We start from the raw sequence: 19,982 nt of genomic DNA, 5'->3' as shown, positions 1-19,982 counted from the left end.
TGGCGATTGGTTCGACTTTCTCATTAGCTATTTTTCAATTACAAACAACCTCTTTTATGATGAGACGTAACGCATATGTTATCTAATAGGCTGGTCGGTTGGAGATACGGTAGATTATGAAACACGGTTTCAAAAATTTGACCTCTGGTGACTCCAAATTTCCTTTGACCGCCACAAAACTAATTGGCTTCTTCTACTCAATTTTGTACTTCACACGAAATATGTGATTGGTCCCAGCTCTCCGTCTTGAGATATCGTGTTTACCCGGGTTTTCACAATTGTACCCCTATAGTGAACCCAAACGAACTTTGACCGCCACTCTAAACAATAGACTGCTTTTAATCAATGTTGTTCTCATTCACACTATATATGAGATTGGTACAAGCTTTTCTTCTTGAGATATCGTGTCTAAAGGGTTTCACTATTTGACCCTTATTGACCCCAAATGACATTTGACGTTCACAACAACCAATAGGCTTATTCTACTGCATGTGTTACTCTATACACACGAAATATGATATTGATCAAAGCTTCTTTTCTTGGGATATCGTGTTTACAAGGATTCACAATTTGACCACCGGTGACCTCAAATGACATATGATCTCCACCAAAAATAATTGGCTCTTACTCCTAAATGGAGGTTCTCCTACACACGAAATTTGAGATTGTCCAAGCTTCAATTCTTGAGATATCGTGTTTATAAGCAAGGCGTCACACGCACACACAAAATAAACACGGTCTTGCAATAAAACAAATAGTTGTGATACTTTCAATTAATTCATTTTTACATCTTGGATAGAATTTTTTAGTTTTATGGAATTTGATCTCCGACGCGAGTACTACAGTCCTAATATTTACATATACATTTATTCAATAAATATAATTACAATAACATGAAAGACATCACTCTTTAGTAGCATTGTGACATCACACATTGGTTATAGTGGGATTATGACATCAGAGAATCACAATATAACCACCATCTTATATAAACAGTCTTATTTCTTATTACTATTGTTCGTCGGGGCTGTTGATAATCATCAGGAACTGTATCTTCATTTCATAAGATACTGGATCCGTTTCATCTTAAAGTTTCTAGTTGTTTCTGCAAATATTGCTTATTCTCTCCTCATCGGCTGCCCTTGATATTCGATTCAGTGTAATGTATGCTCTGGATGTTCGTTTCTTCCATGTATGTTTTCGCGGTTGACTTTATTCTGGCATCTGTTGGAAAGAACATTTATAAAGTTACAAACGTTGATCCAGTTCTCTAAACGTTTGAAGTACATTGAGAATGCTAAAAAAGGTTATGTTGGATGTAGATTGTTTTTGTTACGTTTTTCAGCAAACAAATCCCTTCTTTAAGTTCTTTTCTGTTCTTTTCTTGGCTTTTCTTCTTTCCCTTTTGCCTATATTCTGTTCACATTTCTGTTTTTGTTGTTGTTTTATTTCTTTTAAATCAACTTAAGTTGGCATTGCGATGTCTTGTCAACAACAATACCATGATCTCGTTAGAATTCTTTTGCGATTCCGTATAGGAAATAGTGAACAAGATGTGCACTTTAGTTTCATGTATATTGGGTTTAGGAATTAACTTCTACTATTACTTGAGCTAAAGTCAATCGAAAACTATCTTTAAAGTTATTAATATAGCACACTATTTGGTCATACATAAAGTCAATACATTAAGATATTGGCGATATTGTCCCAGTATAATGTACCCTTTCAATTTCGTTACACCAGATTATCCTGTAATATCTAGTAATATTAAAATAAGAAACACTGAGATAAACTCACCAGACCATAACAAAGCATCTTTCCTGACCATGATGCTACAAGTAGCTTCTCTCCCTCCTCTGTCATCAATGTTGTCATACACCGTGCTGTACATTCTGTCCGTTTGGTTGTCAACAACTGCTGACCATCTTGACTGTACTGTGTGATGATACACTTTGTTCCAGCACTATGCCACAAGATGTAGACATATCCTGCCCTGTCTGCACATATACTGTAAGGACACCAAGTCAGTCCGTCAATATCTGGTTCCGGAAGCTCGTATAGTAACTCTGCTTCTGTTTTAGATGTATCCATGGTTACAGCGCATGCACATCTACTCTCTGAATCGCATATCAGCAGAACGCCTTTATGATAAAGGATATCTCTTGACCATTTTATAACCTCTGGTAGCTTCAGACCTCGAATGAAATTCAATTCTTCATCAAATATAAATACCAATCCAGTATTTCTATTTGTACCTACAATGATGTGGCCACGTAAAGTATCAGTAGTTATACAAGTCGCATACTTTCTATCCACTGTTTTGATGTCATCAAAGAGGGACGTGATGTTATTTTGAGTGAAGGACCCATCTTGAGTATTATAAACAACAACCTGGTTGGATTCACAAACCGAAGCTATCTTATCACGTGATAAAGCAGCACAGTGACGAAAGTGTTGAAGAGAGCGCCCTTTAACTTTATCTATCTTGTTATGACGAATCTGACGTCCTTGTTTGTTTATGACTGTGATAAATGAATGGTCAGATGATAATCTTCCAGAGATGACGATGTTACCAGAGCCAGTACTTGTTATACCAGTTAACCAAAACCATTTAGCTTTGATCACATCAACATGAACAACAGATTCTACATTATCCGATATATGTACTCTATCAATACACAATATTGGTAAATCATCAATTGTTATATCAGAGAAAGATTCTTTTTCAGGAAAATCTTTCATTATATCCTCAACCAAAAGTTCACTCGCTGCTCTTATATCAGGAATACACTGTGCGTCTGTCCAGTGGTTATATGATTCAAGGACACTCGAAGATAAAGTAGACACATTTTCAAATTTATTGACCCATTGATTACAGAGATTTGATAAGTTTTGTGTTTCTCTAAGCTTGCGTTGCTGTTTTTCGTCTATTGTTTTATTTCTCTCATTCATTACTGCATCAAGTCGGTTAATTGTTTCGTCAATCTTTATATCTCTATTTTCTATTTCATTTCTTTTGTTGTCCTCTTCCTCTTTTGATTCCCTAACTTTGATTTTCTTCAATCTGTCGTACTCGTCTCTTATTTTTCTAATTTTCTCTTCCATTTCTGTTTCTAATTCTTTCATGATCTGTTGAGTACTTTCTTCAAGACCTGTTTTGAATCTGTTGAATTCTCTCTTTTCTTCCTCTTTCTTATTCTGTAACTTCCTGGTCTGATCTTCGTACTGTGATTTCCATTTTGCTTTAGTTTCAGCGACAATGGACAGAACGTCATTATTCACTCTTTTGATTTTATCAGCAAAATTGAATACAGTATCTTTACGTTTTACAAGTTCTTCCAATATCTCCTTCAAGTGTTCTCTTTCGTCGTTCGCCACTTTTCTGACGTCACGAAGTTCATGACCTTTGTGTTCATCATACGTACATGTCAAACAGACTGGGAGGTTTCCACAAGTACAACAACACAACTTAGCCTTGTGTTCGGGGTGAATATGGCACCTAGGAGCTTCCATCAATGATGCAAGTTTTTCTTTTGTGAGACTTTTCCCCTCAAGATCATTCAGAGCTAATACGTGTTTCTGATGTTTGACAAATATCTTCTTGGTCAAATGAAATTGATAACACTGAACACAAAGAAATTCTTTACACATAAAACAGTACGCTGTAACCTTTAACTTCTCTTCACAGCCAATACATTCTCTCTCTTCTTTGTTTTCAAATGTTTTCTGTAGCTGAATAAACTGCAGCATACTTTTCATATGGAAGTCAGTCTTGAATCCATCGATTCTATCGTTTGGTATTTTACAGACATCTTTACAAAGAGGACATTCAAATGTCCCATCAGCCTGTTCTTCTAGTATGGGTTCCAGACATTGTTTACAGAATCTATGCAGACATGGTAAGAGTTTCGGTTCTTTAAACAGATCCAAACAAATTGAACATTCGAAGAATGTATCTGCGATGTCTTTCCAAGGAGAAGGGCATGCCATTTTTGTTTCGGAAATTTAAGCTGTAAAGCAAGTTTATGAATATCATAATCTGGAGTAACAAATTAAGTGTAAGAAAATTAATTTAGAAAAACCTTTAATGAACTGAATTCAAAAACTGTTCATTGTAACCTACTGTATGACGGGTATTATTGCCCCATATAAACACAGAAATCGAGATATTGGTGCAACTCGATCACTGGCATAAAGGAAACGTTCGGGCGTAGCTGATGACAAATACGACCTTATAGACGTTTATAGTGCTGGAACGATACCACCAGCAGCGCACCATGCCCTAAGTGCACTTTACCTTGATAAAAGAACTAGTTGACCTGTAATGACAATACATGATGATTTGAAGTTTACACAAACAGTCAGTAACTCTGGGGTTTAGTGAATTCGGTATCATGTCAATGATCTCGATATCTGTTCTGTTAGGACTTTTTAGCCCTAGTACTACCGATGGCAATTGATATACAAGCTTAACGATAATACTAATCACCAATGTACTAAGTTGGTTATATTATTTCCCACTTAATGATATAACAAAATACAAATGAACTAAAGAAACATGTTTGAAATTATCACCGTTTTACATTTCAAGACTTACCTTATTTTAATGTTTACCTTTTCCCTTAGTCGTGTATCAGCCTAGCAGCACGAATGGTTACGAATCTGTTACGAATCGGACCAAGAAGGAAATACATGAGAATATGCGCAGTACGTTGTACGTATATGTACAATAGATATAACGCACAGAACTTATACAATTGAGTTTGACATTTGATATCACGAGAACATCCACGCAGAACTGATATGGTTGGTATATTATATCAAAAGTAAACATTGCGAAAACTTCCATTTCTAAAGTCCTTAACAAGTCCTTAATGCCATGCATTTGCTACGAGCAGGAAAGCTCCGGTAATCTCGTAATAATCCACTGTACTTCAGTTTTATAACCAATCATGCACCATTCAATACTTCCGGGTTAAAATGGCCGTGCACCTTCCTTCATACATTGAACACAGAGACCAATCGCAGAACAGAATATTTACAACACAAGTTGAAATATCATAACTACTTGAATCCTACTTTATCCAGTTGTTGAAAATACAATAGACGAGACACAAAGGACCGATGCAATTCCAAAACCACGCGATAATAATGGAAATCCCCAGTTGCTGATTTGGGTGTCAATGTATTGAGCAATTACCTTACACCCTCCCGTAACTTGTTTAACGGTGCATTAGTGCAGAGCCCTATTTCTACATTCCGTGCGTACACGTGCCCAAACTTTACACACAATTCAAAGCTACTACTGATAATAACGATGATAATAATAATAATAATAAAAAAAAAAATAATAATATAAATAAAAAATAATATGGCAAATCCATATACCATGTATGAAAAATATCCATGATTTATATTATGAGAAATCATGTTTTAAAGTTTTGTCAGGCCTCGATACTGAAATGCTTTTTAAAGTACTAGTTATTTGGCGAAAGTGACTAAAACTCTCCTCGCCAAAACGCAAATTCCACTCGCCACTATGACTGTTGTTCAAGTCTCCATAGTACAGATCTACAACATTGATACTTTCTATGAACTACAGATTAGGCACGTAGGCAGATATATGGTGTTACGTACTCGCACATTGGAATATTATGTTTCTATGCAGTGTGAACTTTAAATATTTTTTCCACCAAAAGTAAGTGCTGAACAAAGTTAAACATGTCGCAGAATCATAAATATACAGCTTGGCCTACTGTAAAGTGTCTCAAACAATTAAAAATAAATCATTTTCAAAAATACCTACGACGATAGCTTGGCTTCTGCAACATTAGGAATCCTCTAGTACTAAACATATACCATATACAGTAGCTATAAAGGTGTGCACGAGTCCTAAGCCTATACAGTACCCCACTCCTACTATAAACCGCTTCTTCGATTCGCGCGACTTCGGTGATTTTCCCAATTATTTATCTTGGCTTAAACTGCTTATTGGTGTTCGAAAACATTGATATTACTCCATTACACTGCCTAAATCAAAGCGATCTTTTTCACAATGAAAATCTAAGGTTGAAAGAGAATCTATCTTTCAATCGCAACTGAAAATCTTTACAAAAAATCATGGCAATGGTAACAGCAAACTGTCTTGTCTGAAATCTCCTTTAATTTTATATTTGGCGAATTATGACTGATGGCATGTAGGAAATGCCTGAAGAAATAATGTAGGAGATGTTTGGCCGCCTCAAGTGAATTGGTATTCTGACATGAAGCATTTTTTTCTTCACGTGTTTGTGTTAACGAACACAATTTTACCCTACTCAGGTGAGGATGACCAATGTTTATAGTCTATACCGGGGCGGCTAGTACTATAATCTTCTGTGTAGGTGTTGCCTGTGCATAACCTAGCCGTGGTGATGTTTAATAACATATTTTAATTGGTTGATGATTTAACATATGAACCCAGCGTATTTATCAATGCCTTTGAAACACGTTACGTACTGCGTAAGCTTAAACTGTTCCCTGTAATGAATTGTTATTTTACATTTTAAATTATGATTTCGCTTTATGTTTATAAATGTCCTGTGAAGTTTGTGATCAATCTCCGCACATGAAAACTTCCCGTACATAATGCACGTGCAGCTAGCGAACCATTTTACACTAGGCGACAGTTAAGTTCCTAAACGGCGCCTGGTCGTTTCCTCAACGTAACTACATTCCAACTCAGTTTTTATTTGGCACTTAATCTCAACAATTGCGAAACACGACGGGAAAACTTCAACAACGGAAACAAATATTTAATACAGGTATGTAATTCACAACGGTATAGTTCATTCCAATGAACGTTGTATGTACAAACATCCCACCTTTGTAATGCAATGACGTATGCAGTTAGCGACACGTTTAAGTAAATGGCGATTGGTTCGACTTTCTCTGGTACTATCTACGGATGCCCATCTGCTAATTTTCAATTGCAAACAACCTCTTTTATTATGAGGCGTAACGCACATGTTATCTAATAGGCTGGTCGGTTGGAGATACGGTAGATTATGAAACACGGTTTCAACAATTTGACCTCTGGTGACTCCATATTACCGTTGACCGCCACAAAAACCAATTGGCTTTTTCTACTCAATGTTGTACTTCACACAAAATATGTGATTGGTCCAAGCTCTACTTCTTGAGATATCGTGTTAATTAATGGGGGTTTTCACAATTGTACCCCTAGTGAACCCAGACGAACTTTGACCGTCACTCTAAACAATAGGCTGCTTCTAATAAATGTGTTACTCATTCACACTATATATGAGATTGGTACCAGCTTTTCTTCTAGAGATATCGTGTTGACATGGTTTCACTATTTGACCCCTAGTGACCCCAAATGACATTGACGTACACAACAACCAATAGGCTTATTCTACTGAATGTGTTACTTTCTACACACGAAAATATGATATTGGTCAAAGTTTCTTTTCTTGGGACATTGTGTTTACAAGGGTTCAAAATTTGACCACTGGTGACCTCAAATGACATATGATCTTCACCAAAATTATTGGCTCTTACTCCTACATGAGGTTCTTCTACACACGAAATTTTAGATTGTCCAAGCTTCACTTCTTGAGATATCGTGTTTACTAGCAAGGCGTCACACGCACACACACAAAATTAACACGGTCTTGCAATAAAACAAATAGTTGTGATACTTTCAATAAATTCATTTTACCTCCTTGGATAGAATTTTTAAGTTTCACGGAATTTGATCTCCGACGCGAGTACTACAGTCCTTATATTTACATATACATTTATTTAACAAATAAATATAACATGAAAGACGTCACTTTTTAGTGGCATTGTGACATCACAAGTGGTTATAGTGGAATTATGACATCAGAAAATCACAATATGACCACCATCTGACATAAGCAGACTTATCTCTTTTTACTATTGTTCGTCGGGGCTGTTGATAATCATCAGGAACTGTATCTTCATTTAATCAGATAAAGATATTGGATCCGTTTCATCTCAAAGTTTCTAGTTGTTTCTGCAAATATTTATTATTCTCTCCTCATCGGCTGCCCTTGATATTCGATTCAGTGTGGTGTATGCTCTGCATATTCGTTTCTTTCATGTATGTTTTCGCGGATGACTTTATTCTGGCATCTGTTGGAAAGAACATTTATAAAGTTACAAACGTTGATCCAGTTCTAGATACGTTTGAAGTACATTTAGAATGCTCAAACAAGTCATGTTAGTTGTAGATTATTTGTGTTACGTTTTTCAGCAAACAAATCACTTCTTTTCTGTTCTTTTCTTGTTTTTTCTTCTTTCCTTTTTGCCTATTCTGTTCACTTTTCTGTTTTTGTTGTTGTTTATTTATTTCTGTTTTATTTTTTAAATCAACTTAAGTTGGCATTGCGAAGTCTTGTCAACAACAATACCATGATCTCGTTAGAATTCTTTAATCTGTTTTAAGAATCCGTTTAGGTAATAGTGAACAAGTTGTTCACTTTAGTTTCATGTATATTGGCTTTGGGAAATAACTTCTACTATTACTTGAGCTAAAATTAATCGAAAACTATCTTTAAAGTTATTAAAATAGCACACTATTTGGTCATACATAAAGCCAATACATTAAGATAATATCCTTGGCGATATTGTCCCAGTTTAATGTATCCTTTCATTGTCGTTACATCAGAGTATCCTGCATGTGATATCTAGTAATATTACAATAGGAAACACTGTGATAAACTCACCAGACCATAAAAAAGTATCTTTCCTGACACTATAGCTACAAGTAGCTGCTCTCCCTCCTCTGTCATCAATGCTCTATCTTCTGTCCGTTTGGTTGTCAACAACTGCTGACCATCTTGACTGTACTGTGTGATGATACATTTTACAGGATATGTTGTCCTCGATGACCACAAGATGTATACAAAACCTGCCCTGTCTGCACATATACTCAAAGGATACCAATTCAGTCCGTCAATATCTGGTTTCGGAAGCTCGTATATAACTCTGCTTCTGTTTTAGATGTATCCATGGTTACAGCGTATGCACATCTACTCTCTTCATCGCATATCAGCAGAACGCCTTCATGATAAAGGATATCTCCTGACAATTTTATAACCTCTGGCAGCTTCAGAGCTCGAATGAAATTCAATTCTTCATCAAACATGAATAGCAATCCAATCTTTCGTGATGTACCTACAATGATGTGTCCACGTTTAGTATCAGTAGTTATACGAGCCGCATACTTCTCATCCACCGTTTTGATGTCATCAAAGAGGGACGTGATGTTATTTTGAGTAAAGGACCCATCTTGAATATTATAAACAACAACCTGATTGGATTCACAAACTGAAGCTATCCTATCATGTGATAAAGCAGCACAGTGACGATTGGGATAAAGAGAGCCCCCTTTGCCTTTATCTATCTTGTTATGACGAATCTGACGTCCTTGTCTGTTTATGACTGTGATAAATGAATGGTCCAATGATAATCTTCCAGAGATGACGATGTTACCAGAGCCAGTACTTGTTATACCAATTAACCAAAACCATTTAGCTTTGATCACATCAACATCAACAGATTCTACATGATCCGATATATGTACTTTATCAATACACAATATTGGTAAATCATCCATTGTTATATCAGATAAAGATTCTATTTCAGGAAAATCTTTCATTATATTCTCAACAAGAGGTTCACTCGCTGCTCTTATATCAGGAATACACTGCGCGTCTGTCCAGTGGTTATACGATTCAAGGACACTCGAAGATATAGTAGACACATTTTCAAATTTATTGACCCATTGATTACAGAGATCTGATAAGTTTTGTGTTTCTCTAAGCTTGCGTTGCTGTTGTTCTTCTATTGTTTTATTTCTCTCATTCATGACTGCATCAAGTCGGTTAATTGTTTCGTCAATCTTAAATTCTCTGTTTTCGATTTCATTTCTTTTGGTGTCCTCTTTCTCTTTTGATTGCCTAATTTTAAGTTTAATCATTCTGTCGTACTCGTCTCTTATTTTTCTAATTTTCTCTTCCATTTCTGTTTCTAATTCTTTCATTATGTGTCGAGTACTTTCTTCAAGAACTGTTTTGAATCTGTTGAATTCTCTCTTTTCTTTCTCTTTTTCATTCTGTAACTTCCTGGTCTGATCTTCGTACTGTGATTTCCATTTTACTTTAGTTTCAGCGACAATGGACAGAACGTCGTTATTCACTCTGTTGAGTTTATCAGCAAAGTTGCATACAGAATCTTTACGTTTTACAAGTTCTTTCAATATCTCCTTCAAGTGTTCCCTTTCGTCGTTCGCCACTTTCCTGACGTCACGAAGTTCATGACCTTTGTGTTCATCATACGTACATGTCAAACAAACTGGGAGGTTTCCGCATGTACAACAACACAACTTAGCCTTGTGTTCCGGGTGAATATGGCACCTAGGAGCTTCCATCAATGATGCAAGTTTTTCTTGTGTCAGACTTTTCCCCTCAAGATCATTCAGAGCTAATACGTGTTTCTGATGTTTGACAAATATCTTCTTGGTCAAATGAAATTGATAACACTGAACACAAAGAAATTCTTTACATATAAAACAGTACGCTGTAACCTTTAACTTCTCTTCACAGCCAATACATTCTCTCTCTTCTTTGTTTTCAAATGTTTTCTGTAGCTGAATAATATAATAATGGAAATCCCCAGTTGCTGATTTGGGTGTCAATGTATTGAGCAATTACCTTACACCTTCCCGTAACTTATTTAATGGTGCATTAGTGCAGAGCCATATTTCTACATTCCGTGCGTACACGCACCCAAACTATACACACAATTCAATACTAATAATAATAATAATAATAATACTACTACTACTAATAATAATAATACAAAATATATAATAATAATCATATCAATAAAAATAATAATCATATCAATAAAAATAATAATCATGATTAAAAATAATATTAAAAAATAAATATAAATATTTTTTTCCATCTCATTTAATCACGATTAGTTAACATGTATATAGTACATCGATTATAATTAGATTTCTGATAACAACATAGGTATGTCATCTGAATTATACAAAGGAATTATTTACATGATGCGAAAATTGATTCTGAATTGAGTATTTCTTCTTCTCCCTTATACCGAAATATATGTATACACATCCAGAAAAACAACCTTCAGTGAATATAAAACTCACGCTTACACACGCGCAAAACAAGTACATATACATACACATACAAATACAAATACCCACACACACACCTACAAAACGTACAAATACAGAGACACACATGCATACAAACACACATGTACGCAAATAAACACCCACACACAAGTAAAACAAAGCACAGTGAGAAATAAAACATCAGCGAAAAACATCAGAGATTGTCTATGCTACTACATAAATGTAAAGGTAAGGTATTTGATAAGCAGAGGTTAATAATAATAACAATAATAATAATAATAATAACAATAATAATAATAATAATCATCATCATCATCATAATCATAATCATAATTATTATTATTAATATTATTATCATTATTATTATTATTGTTATTAATATTATAAAAATAAAAATACTAATAACCGGAATGCAAAATGCATTGAGGTTACGATGACTTCATTGCACTAGACTTCTACTTGTCAACCAGAAATAGCTATCACAATATAAATAGTCTTCTTTGATGAACAATTTCCACTATGGCAAAGCAAACACAGATCAGTCTACTGTACGTGGCAATACACACCTCCACCAAAACCAATAGTGGTCTTGCACTCAATGTGATGCATCCACACACCATGTATAAGAAGTATCCAAGATTCACATCGTTAGATATCATGTAATATGGTTTTCAAAGTTTGACGTCTGGTGACCGCAATTGAGATTTGACCACATAGGCAACAAGATTATTGTACTCAATATGCCAAATCCGTATACCATGTATGAAAATTATCCATAATTTAAATTGTGAGAAATCATGTTTTAAAGGTTTGTCAGGCCTCGATACTAAAATGTTTTTTAAAGTACTAGTTATTTGGCGAACGTGACTAAAACTCTTCTCGCCAAAATGAAAAATTCACTCGCCACTATGACTGTTGTTCAAGTCTCCATAGTACAGATCTACAACATTTATACTTTCTATGAACTACAGAGTAGGCACTTAGGCAGATATATGGTGTTACGTACTCGCACATTGGAAAATTATGTGTCTATGCAGTGTGAACGTTAAACATTTTTCCACCAAAAGTAAATGTTGAACAAAGTTAAACATGTCGCAGAATCATACATATGCAGCTTGGGCTACTGTATAGTGTCTCAAACAATTAAAAATAAATCATTTTCAGAGGTACCTACGACGATAGCTTGGCTTCTGCTACATTAGGAATCCTCTAGTACTAAACATATACCATATACAGTAGCTATAGGTGTGCGCGAGTCCTAAGCCTATACAGTACCTCACTCCTACTATGAACCACATCTTCGATTGGCGCGACTTCTGTGATTTTCCTAATTATTCATCTTGGCTTAAACTGCTTATTGGTGTTCGAAAATATTGATATTACTCCATTACACTGCCTAAATCAAAGCGATCTTTTACGCAATGAAAATCTAAGGTTGAAAGAGCATCTATCTTTCACTCGCAACTGAAAATCTTTTAAAAAAATCATAGCAGTGGTTACAGCGAACTTGTCTCAAAACTCCTTTAATTGTATATTTGGCGAATTATGACTGATGGCATGTGGGAAATGCCTGAAGAAATAATGTAGGAGATGTTTGGCTACCTCAAGTGAATTGGTATTCTGACCTGAAGCACTTTTTCTTCACGTGTTTGTGTTAACGAACCCAATTTTACCCTACTCAGACGAGGATGACCAATGTTTATAGTCTATACCGGGGCGACTAGTACTATAATCTTCTGTGTAGGGGTTGCCTGTGCATAACCTAGCCGTGGTGATGTTTAATAACATATTTTAATTGGTTGATGATTTAACATATGAACCCAGCGTATTTATCAATGCCTTTGAAACACGTTACGTACTGCGTAAGCTTAAACTGTTCCCTGTAATGAATTGTTATTTTAGAATTTAAATGATGATTTCGCTTTATGTTTATAAATGTCCTGTGAAGTTTGTGATCAATCTCCGCACATGAAAACTTCCCGTACATAATGCACGTGCAGCTAGCGAACCATTTTACACTAGGCGACAGTTAAGTTCCTAAACGGCGCCTGGTCGTTTCCTCAACGTAACTACATTCCAACTCAGTTTTTATTTGGCACTGAATCTCAACAATTGCGAAACACGACGGGAAAACTTCAACAACGGAAACAAATATTTAATACAGGTATGTGATTCACAACGGTATAGTTCATTCCAATGAACGTTGTATGTACAAACATGACACCTTTGTTATGCAATGACGTATGCAGTTAGCGACACGTTTAAGTAAATGGCGATTGTTTCGACTTTCTCTGGTACTATCTACGGATGCCCATTAGCTAATTTTCAATTGCAAACAACCTCTTTTATTATGAGGCGTAACGCACATGTTATCTAATAGGCTGGTCGGTTGGAGATACGGTAGATTATGAAACACGGTTTCAACAATTTGACCTCTGGTGACTCCATATTACCGCTGACCGCCACAAAAACCAATTGGCTTTTTCTACTCAATGTTGTACTTCACACAAAATATGTGATTGGTCCAAGCTCTACTTCTTGAGATATCGTGTTAATTAATGGGGGTTTTCACAATTGTACCCCTAGTGAACCCAAACGAACTTTGACCGTCACTCTAAACAATAGGCTGCTTCTAATCAATGTGTTACTCATTCACACTATATATGAGATTGGTACCAGCTTTTCTTCTAGAGATATCATGTTGTCATGGTTTCACTATTTGACCCCTAGTGACCCCAAATAACATTGACGTACACAACAACCAATAGGCTTATTCTACTGAATGTGTTACTTCTACACACGAAATATGATATTGGTCAATGTTTCTTTTCTTGGGACATCGTGTTTACAAGGTTTCACAATTTGACCACTGGTGACCTCAAATGACATATGATCTTCACCAAAATAATTGGCTCTTACTCCTACATGAGGTTCTTCTACACACGAAATTTTAGATTGTCCAAGCTTCACTTCTTGAGATATCGTGTTTGCAAGCAAGGCGTCACACGCACGCACACAAAATTAACACGGTCTTGCAATAAAACAAATAGTTGTGATACTTTCAATAAATTCATTTTACCACCTTGGATAGAATTTTTAAGTTTCACGGAATTTGATCTCCGACGCGAGTACTACAGTCCTTATATTTACATATACATTAATTTAATAAATAAAAATAAAATAACATGAAAGACGTCACTCTTTAGTGGCATCTTGACATCACACATTGGTGATAGTGTAATTATGACATCAGAAAATCACAATATGACCACCATCTGACATAAGCAGACTTATCTCTTTTTACTATTGTTCGTCGGTGCTGTTAATAATAATCAGGAACTGTATCTTCATTTAATCAGATAAAGATTGAGGATCCGTCTCATCTCAAAGTTTCTAGCCGTTTCTGCAAATATTTATTATTCTCTCCTCATCAGCTGCCCTGATATTCGATTCAGTGTGGTGTATGCTCTGGATATTCGTTTCTTTCATGTATGTTTTCGCGGTTGACTTTATTCTGGCATCTGTTGGAAAGAACATTTATAATGTTACAAACGTTGATTCAGTTCTCTATACGTTTGAAGTACATTTAGAATGCTAAAACAAGTCATGTTAGATGTAGATTGTTTGTGTTACGTCTTTCAGCAAACAAATCCCTTCTTTTCTGTTCTTTTCTTGCCTTTTCTTCTTCCCTTTTTGCCTATTCTGTTCACTTTTCTGTTTTTGTTGTTGTTTTATTTCTCTTAAATCAACTTAAGTTGGCATTGCGAAGTCTTGGCAACAACAATACCATGATCTCGTTAGAATTCTTTAATCTTTGTTTTAAGAATCCGTTTAGGTAATGGTGAACAAGTTGTTCACTTTAGTTTCATGTATATTGGCTTTGGGAAATAACTTCTACTATTACTTGAGCTAAAGTTAATCGAAAACTATCTTTAAAGTTATTAAAATAGCACACTATTTGGTCATACATAAAGCCAATACATTAAGATAATATCCTTGGCGATATTGTCCCAATTTATTGTACCCTTTCAACGTCGTACATCAGAGTATCCTGTAATATCTAGTAATATTAAAATAAGAAACACTGAGATATACTCACCAGACCATAACAAAACATCTTTCCTGACCATTTTGTAGCTACAAGTAGCTTCTCTCCCTCCTCTGTCATCATTGTGGTCATACATTCTGCTCCATCTTCTGTCTGTTTGGTTGTCAACAACTGCTGACCATCTTGACTGTACTGTGTGATCATATCTTTTCCACTACCTAACTGTCTATCTGACCACAAGATGTATACAAAACCTGCCCTGTCTTTACATATACTCGAAGGATACCAAGTTAGTCCGTCAATATCTGGTTTCGGAAGCTTGTATAGTAACTCTGCTTCTGTTTTAGATGTATCCATGGTTACAGCGTATGCACATCTACTCTCTTCATCGCATATCAGCAGAACGCCTTCATGATAAAGGATATCTCTTGACCATTTTATAACCTCTGGTAGCTTCAGAGCTCGAATGAAATTAAATTCTTCATCAAATATAAATAGCAATCCAATCTTTCGTGATGTACCTACAATGATGTGGCCACGTTTAGTATCAGTAGTTATACAAGTCGCATACTTCGCATCCCCCGCATTGATGTCATCAAAGAGGGACGTGATGTTATTTTGAGTAAAGGACCCATCATGAATATTATAAACAACAACCTGATTGGATTCACAAACCGAAGCTATATTATCACGTGATAAAGCAGCACAGTGACGAAAGGGTTGAAAAGAGCTCCCTTTGCCTTTATCTATCTTGTTATGACGAATCTGACGTCCTTGTCTGTTTATGACTGTGATAAATGAATGGGCATGTGATAATCTCCCAGAGATGACGATGTTACCAGAGCCAGTACTTGTTATACCAGTTAACCAAAACCAACGAGATTTGATCACATCAACATCAACAACAGATTCTGCATTAACCGATATATGTACGCTATCAATACACAATATTGGTAAATCATCAATTGTTATATCAGATAAAGATTCTATTTCAGGAAAATCTTTCATTCCATCCTCAACAAGTGGTTCACTAGCTGCTCTTATATCAGGAATACACTGTGCTTCTGTCCAGTGATTATGTGATTCAAGGACACTCGTAGATATAATAGACACATTTTCAAATTTATTGACCCATTGATTACAGAGATCTGATAAGTTTTGTGTTTTTCTAAACTTGCGTTGCTGTTGTTCGTCTATTGTTTTATTTTTCTCATTCATTACCGCATCAAGTCGGTTCATTGTTTCGTCAATCTTGAATTCTCTGTTTTCTATTTCATTTCTTTTGGTGTCCTCTTTCTCCTTTGATTCTCTTATTTTGATTTTAATCAATCTGTCGTACTCGTCTCTTATTTTTCTAATTTTCTCTTCCATTTCTGTTTCTAATTCTTTCAACTCTTTTCGAGTCCTTTTTTCAAGAACTGTTTTGAATCTGTCGAGTTCTCTCTTTTCTTTCTCTTTCTTATTCCGTAACTTCCTGGTCTGATCTTCGTACTGTGTTTTCCATTTTGCTTTAGTTTCAGCGACAATGGACAGAACGTCATTATTCACTCTGTTGATTTTATCAGCAATGTTGAATACAGTATCTTTACGTTTTACAAGTTCTTCCAATATCTCCTTCAAGTGTTCCCTTTCGTCGTTTGCTACTTTCCTGACGTCACGAAGTTCATGACCTTTGTGTTCATCAAAAATACATGTCACACAAACTGGGAGGTTTCCGCATGTACAACAACACAACTGAGCCATGTGTTCCGGGTGAATATGGCACCTAGGAGCTTCCATCAATGATGCAAGTTTTTCTTGTGTCAGACTTTTCCCCTCGAGATCATTCAGAGCTAATACGTGTTTCCGATGTTTGACAAATATCTTCTTGGTCAAATGAAATTGATAACACTGAACACAAAGAAATTCTTTACACATAAAACAGTACGCTGTAACCTTTAACTTCTCTTCACAGCCAATACATTCTCTCTCTTCTTTGTTTTCAAATGTTTTCTGTAGCTGAATAAACTGCAGCATACTTTTCATATGGAAGTCAGTCTTGAATCCATCGACTCTATCGTTTGGTATTTTACAGACATCTTTACAAAGAGGACATTCAAATGTCCCATTAGCCTGTCCTTCTAGTATAGGTTCCAGACATTGTTTACAGAATCTATGCAGACATGGTAAGAGTTTCGGTTCTTTAAACAGATCCAAACAAATTGAACATTCGAAGAATGTATCTGCGATGTCTTTCCAAGGCGTTGGGCAGGCCATTTTTGTCTCGGAAATTAAAGCTGTAAAGAAAGTTATTAAGATCCGTGTTTATGAATATCATAATCTGGAGTAACAAATTGAGTGTAAGAAAATTAATTTAGAAAAACCTTTAATGAACTGAATTCAAAAACTGTTCTTTGTAACCTACTGTATGACGGGTATTATTGCCCCATTTAAAACATTTATAAACAAAGAAGTCGAGATATTGGTGCAACTCGATCACTGTCATAATTGAGCTGTGTTGTGTTCACTTATAGTAATGACATTCTTTATGTGAGATGAAATGTAAACACTCGGGCGTAGCTTATGACAAATACGACGTCATAGACGTTTATGGTGCTGGAACGATACCACCAACAGCGCACCATGCCTTGAACCATGCCTTGCAACCTTGATACAATAACTAGTTGACTTGTAATGACAATACATGATGATTTGAAGTTCACTCAATAAGTCAGTAACTTCAAGGTTTAGTGAATTCGGTATCATGGCAATGATCTCGATATCTGTTCTGTTAAGAATTTTTAGCCCTAGTACTACCGATGGCAATACATACACAAAATTAACGATAATACTGATCACCAATGTAAGTTGGTTATATTACTTCCCACTTAATGATATAACAAAATACAGATGAACTAAAGAAACATGTTTGAAATTATCACCGTTTTACATTTCAAGACTTACCGTATTTTAATGTTTACCTTTTCCCTTAGTCTTGTATCAACCTAGCTGGATTTGATCTTTCTTACGTTGTTACGAATCGGACCAAGAAGGAAATACATGAGAATATGCGCAGTACGTTGTACGTATATGTACAATGAATATAACGCACGAAACTGTTATACATTTGAGTTTGGACTTTGAGATCACGAGAACACCCACGCTGAACTGATATGGTTGGTATATTATATCAAAGTAAACATTGCGAAAACTACCATTACTATCATCCCCAGGCGAAGATAGGAATCGAACCCCGAACCTTGTGTCACAGACCGAATTCCGTACCACTCGACGACAGTGATGCTACTGGTATTGTGAATGCGTATAACTGGCTTTGTTTTACCTCCATGGTATAACTGTCAATAAGGGCGTATTACCCAAGTGTTATGATTGTACAGAGTGCACCCCTGGTGCTTTGAATCTGACAATTTACACATATTTTCGTTTATAGGCAAGCCACGCCGTAAATAAGAAATGTGGAGCTAGTGGTACGACAGATATATATTAAATTAATAAAGATCAATACACCAGAAAAAAAACCCGAATATTTCTTTACAACACACAATGAAAGATCCTTCTGCAGTATCATAGCCTATAGTCCTCGTGGTCCTTTGATAAAATGAAATCATGTCATTTTAAGACTACAAAACATAAATGAATGCATATTAACAGAGCGTACAACACACAGATACATGTATGGGTCTATATGATTAGAAAAGAAAAGAAATTCAGGATTGGGAGGAAATTAAATCTCAACTCGTTCTCCAAAAGTGAAATAATATAATATTCATCGTCTGAAGTATAGCTTGTAGTTAACCATATGCTCGCACGTGGGATTAAAAAAAGCACACCTTTTCTTTTCATATGTGAAGTAACGCATATACATGAATTATATTGATATGACGGGACACATGTCTTTATTTCGAGTGGGCGGCTTTATAAACTAGGACATCTGTGCGTAAAGTATAACGGTCTCTTAAAGCACAAAGTAGAAATCTATCCGCATTTTACACTTAATGGAGCCAGCACATTTTATTGTCCGAAATTCGCTGAAACTATTGGATTATGTCGGAATGTCGAAGACTTCAACGGTCTCATATGACATACTTCCGTCTGTTAACGTATCCTCACCCGAAGGGAACTTCACTTATCAAATTGAATACGACTTTGATTTTAACTCGTTTATTAAGAAAAGAACGATGTACACATCTTTTGTGTTTATTACATATCTAAGCATTGATCTAGCGTTACAGAGCACTGGATTCTTACGATGGCTTCAGCAGGCGGAGGTCCTGTATTAAAGTCATTAGTACAATTTCATGAAGTTTTTTTAGTCCTCCATACCAGTTATTTAATTTTGTTATATAATAATGTTGCACATGAACTTATTTTGCCTTCAAACCAGAGATACTATTTTTTTCGAAAAATGAGGTGGGGGTCGAAACAGCCTAATACTCTGCATCCCCATTATTCAAGCTTTTCCATGGTGACCCTATTTTCACCTTCTTTATCTTGGCAACCATCTAGTGGCAGATGTTTTGACCCGTGAGGGGGGGGGGTTCACGAGGAGGAAGCGAATTTCTTCATTCGATTAAGCGTGTATAATTGCAAAAAGTTGTTATTATCTTTCATCTTTAAGATATGTATTCTTTATTTGCCAATATTTCGTCATTTTATCCTCCCAGTTGTTTTGGCGACACTCCAACATATTTTTATCGCGACGCCCAGTTTGAATACTAGCGGGCTCTATACTATGTACTG

At 35.7% G+C, this 19,982-nt stretch overlaps 2 protein-coding genes across 4 annotated transcripts; both read right to left on the bottom strand.

Annotated features, from left to right (window-relative positions):
• Nucleotides 1–89: 89 nt before the first annotated feature.
• Nucleotides 90–8,821, bottom strand: LOC139975280 (uncharacterized). 3 transcript variants are annotated; one of them, XM_071983064.1, is made up of 4 exons: nt 8,751–8,821; nt 4,598–8,157; nt 1,798–4,010; nt 90–1,224 (listed from the first exon to the last, which is right to left on the bottom strand). In XM_071983064.1, exons 3-4 carry the CDS (start codon nt 3,988–3,990, stop codon nt 1,213–1,215), a joined length of 2,205 nt encoding a protein of 734 aa, XP_071839165.1. In that variant the 5' UTR covers nt 3,991–4,010; nt 4,598–8,157; nt 8,751–8,821; the 3' UTR covers nt 90–1,212. The 3 variants fall into 3 exon arrangements, with proteins under 3 accessions (XP_071839165.1, XP_071839166.1, XP_071839164.1); XM_071983065.1 differs by having other exon boundaries at nt 4,615–8,157; XM_071983063.1 differs by having other exon boundaries at nt 1,798–8,157.
• A 2,102-nt stretch (nt 8,822–10,923) lies between these two features.
• On the bottom strand, nt 10,924–18,770 carry LOC139975273 (uncharacterized). The gene is made up of 3 exons (XM_071983046.1): nt 18,186–18,770; nt 15,294–17,518; nt 10,924–14,715 (listed from the first exon to the last, which is right to left on the bottom strand). The coding sequence occupies exons 2-3, from the start codon at nt 17,496–17,498 to the stop codon at nt 14,704–14,706; spliced, it is 2,217 nt and encodes a 738-aa protein (XP_071839147.1). The 5' UTR covers nt 17,499–17,518; nt 18,186–18,770; the 3' UTR covers nt 10,924–14,703.
• Between the last annotated feature and the right edge of the window lie 1,212 nt (nt 18,771–19,982).

Source organism: Apostichopus japonicus, chromosome 10 (genome assembly GCF_037975245.1).
Source record: "Apostichopus japonicus isolate 1M-3 chromosome 10, ASM3797524v1, whole genome shotgun sequence".
Taxonomy (NCBI): Eukaryota; Metazoa; Echinodermata; class Holothuroidea; order Aspidochirotida; family Stichopodidae; genus Apostichopus; species Apostichopus japonicus.
The sequence above is the reverse complement of the archived record's forward strand: the minus strand, read 5'-3'. Positions and strand labels throughout refer to the sequence as shown.